This window comes from Musa acuminata, unplaced genomic scaffold (assembly GCF_036884655.1).
Source record: "Musa acuminata AAA Group cultivar baxijiao unplaced genomic scaffold, Cavendish_Baxijiao_AAA HiC_scaffold_360, whole genome shotgun sequence".
NCBI lineage: Eukaryota > Viridiplantae > Streptophyta > Magnoliopsida > Zingiberales > Musaceae > Musa > Musa acuminata.
The window spans coordinates 1-2,500 of NW_027020613.1; the positions used below are offsets into that span (position 1 = coordinate 1).

Consider the following 2,500-nt stretch of genomic DNA (forward strand, 5'->3'; position numbering starts at 1 on the left):
AATCCTAGTAGCAAAAATGGAGTGTCCTTTAGGAACCTTTGGATACCAAGATTTCCGACCTCTTACTTTCGTAGTTTTGAATCCCAGAATTTACTTTCACTATTTATTTATTCTACTTATAAAATAAATGTCCGAACCAATCATAATCATATTAAAATCATAATCATATTAATAAGTAAGGCTTACTTCATCCCTATTTGTACCGGTTTGGGCCACACCCAAAGCCCGGATTTTTAGAAAAAAATTGACTTTCTTTAAAAAATTGACTTTCTTTATAGAACTACAGATTCTAAAAATAAAGTATCGATAGGCTTATCCTTTTGCCTCTCCTTCTCCGGGGACAGAATTCGTCGAGTTAAATCAGCAGAATAAGAAATCCCAAGTTTTTTGTTGATCAGGCGACACCCAGATTTGAACTGGGGATAAAGGATTTGCAGTCCCCCGCCTTACCACTTGGCCATGTCGCCAAACCAAATTCGATCCAAATAAGATAAAAAATAGATTTCTGGTCAAAGACTGAAAAATTCAGGGCAAATTGGAACCATTAACTATTTGTTTTGTTGTTTTGAATTAGCGAAAGGTTCTTCAATTTGTATCTCAAATTGTTGCGTTTCCTTAATGGCATAACAAAATCAAATTGATTTATGACTAATTCAGTATCAATTATTTTCAATAATCAATCTTTTTCAATTTCAATTATAACAATATAAATTATAACAATATATATGTGTATATGTAAACCTCAAAACAGAAATTGTTACACAGATACCGCTCTTATGTACATATCCCATATCCCTATAGAGAATCGTCGTGCCTTCTTTTTTCATTTTCTATATGCAATAGAAAAAATAGGAATTATGATATAGTGCGACCTGACTTCTGTTGCCACAAGTGAAATTACGATAAAAGATGTGATATGCGGACAGGTAGATAGCTATATTGGCATGCACTTAATAAATATTACTCCTATTACGCAATTCAATCATATTCTATATATTCTACTAGCAAAAAAATAATTCGAAATTTTTTTTGAACATGAAATGAAACTCAAATAAAATTAAGTATGCTAAAAAGGGAAACTCTATATTGTTCCTGTTGTACCTGTCGCAAATTCGAACTTGCGTCGAAAATGCTCTTCATTCCTCTGTCTCATTTCCGTTCATACGTATGAAATACATATATGGTATATGGAGTTGGCTAAAATTTCATGTGATTCAGTAAACAGAATATACATTCCATCATTGCTAGATCGATCCGTATGGTTCGATAAATAGTGAGCTAATAATGGGATTTTTCAATAAACAGGAAACTTAAGATTAAGATGCTCCGGAATGATGGAAATGAGGGAATGTCCACAATACCTGGATTTAGTCAGATCCAATTTGAGGGATTTTGTAGGTTCATTAATGAGGGCTTGACGGAAGAATTTCATAAGTTTCCAAAAATTGAAGATACAGATCAAGAAATTGAATTTAAATTATTTGTGGAAAGATATCAATTGGTAGAACCCTTGATAAACGAAAGAGATGCTGTGTATGAATCACTCACATATTCTTCTGAATTATATGTACCCGCGGGATTAATTTGGAAAACCGGTAGAGATATGCAAGAACAAACCGTTTTTATTGGAAACATTCCCCTAATGAATTCCCTGGGAACCTTTATAGTAAATGGAATATACAGAATTGTGATCAATCAAATATTGCAAAGTCCTGGTATTTACTACCGTTCAGAATTGGACCATAACGGAATTTCTGTCTATACCAGCACAATAATATCAGATTGGGGAGGAAGATCGGAATTAGAAATTGATAGAAAAGCAAGGATATGGGCCCGTGTAAGTAGGAAACAAAAAATATCTATTCTAATTCTATCATCAGCTATGGGTTCGAATCTAAGAGAAATTCTAGATAATGTTTGTTACCCTGAAATTTTCTTGTCTTTCCCGAATGATAAGGAGAAAAAAAAGATTGGGTCAAAAGAAAATGCTATTTTGGAATTTTATCAACAATTTGCTTGTGTAGGCGGGGATCCGGTATTTTCTGAGTCTTTATGTAAAGAATTACAAAAGAAATTTTTTCAACAAAGATGTGAATTAGGAAGGATTGGTCGACGAAATATGAACCGGAGACTGAATCTTGATATACCTCAGAACAATACATTTTTATTACCACGAGATGTATTGGCTGCTGCGGATCATTTGATCGGAATTAAATTTGGAATGGGTACACTTGACGATATGAATCACTTGAAAAATAAACGGATTCGTTCTATAGCGGATCTGTTACAGGATCAATTCGGACTGGCTCTTGTTCGTTTAGAAAATGCGGTTCGAGGAACTATATGTGGAGCAATTCGGCATAAATTGATACCGACTCCTCAAAATTTGGTAACTTCAACTTCATTAACAACCACTTATGAATCGTTTTTTGGCCTACATCCTTTATCTCAAGTTTTGGATCGAACTAATCCATTGACACAAATCGTTCATGGGCGAAAA

At 33.8% G+C, this 2,500-nt stretch overlaps 1 protein-coding gene and 1 non-coding gene across 2 annotated transcripts in view; one reads left to right on the top strand and one right to left on the bottom strand.

The window, feature by feature from the left end:
• Nucleotides 1–266: 266 nt before the first annotated feature.
• Nucleotides 267–2,500, top strand: part of LOC135658155 (DNA-directed RNA polymerase subunit beta) — a 6,677-nt gene continuing 4,443 nt past the window's right edge. The window contains exon 1 of the mRNA XM_065176086.1: nt 267–2,500. This exon is cut by the window's right edge and continues 4,443 nt beyond it. Within this exon, the coding sequence (XP_065032158.1) occupies nt 1,322–2,500 (1,179 nt within the window). The 5' untranslated portion in view covers nt 267–1,321.
• On the bottom strand, nt 397–467 carry TRNAC-GCA (transfer RNA cysteine (anticodon GCA)). The gene has a single exon. It is a non-coding gene; the product is annotated as a tRNA-Cys (tRNA).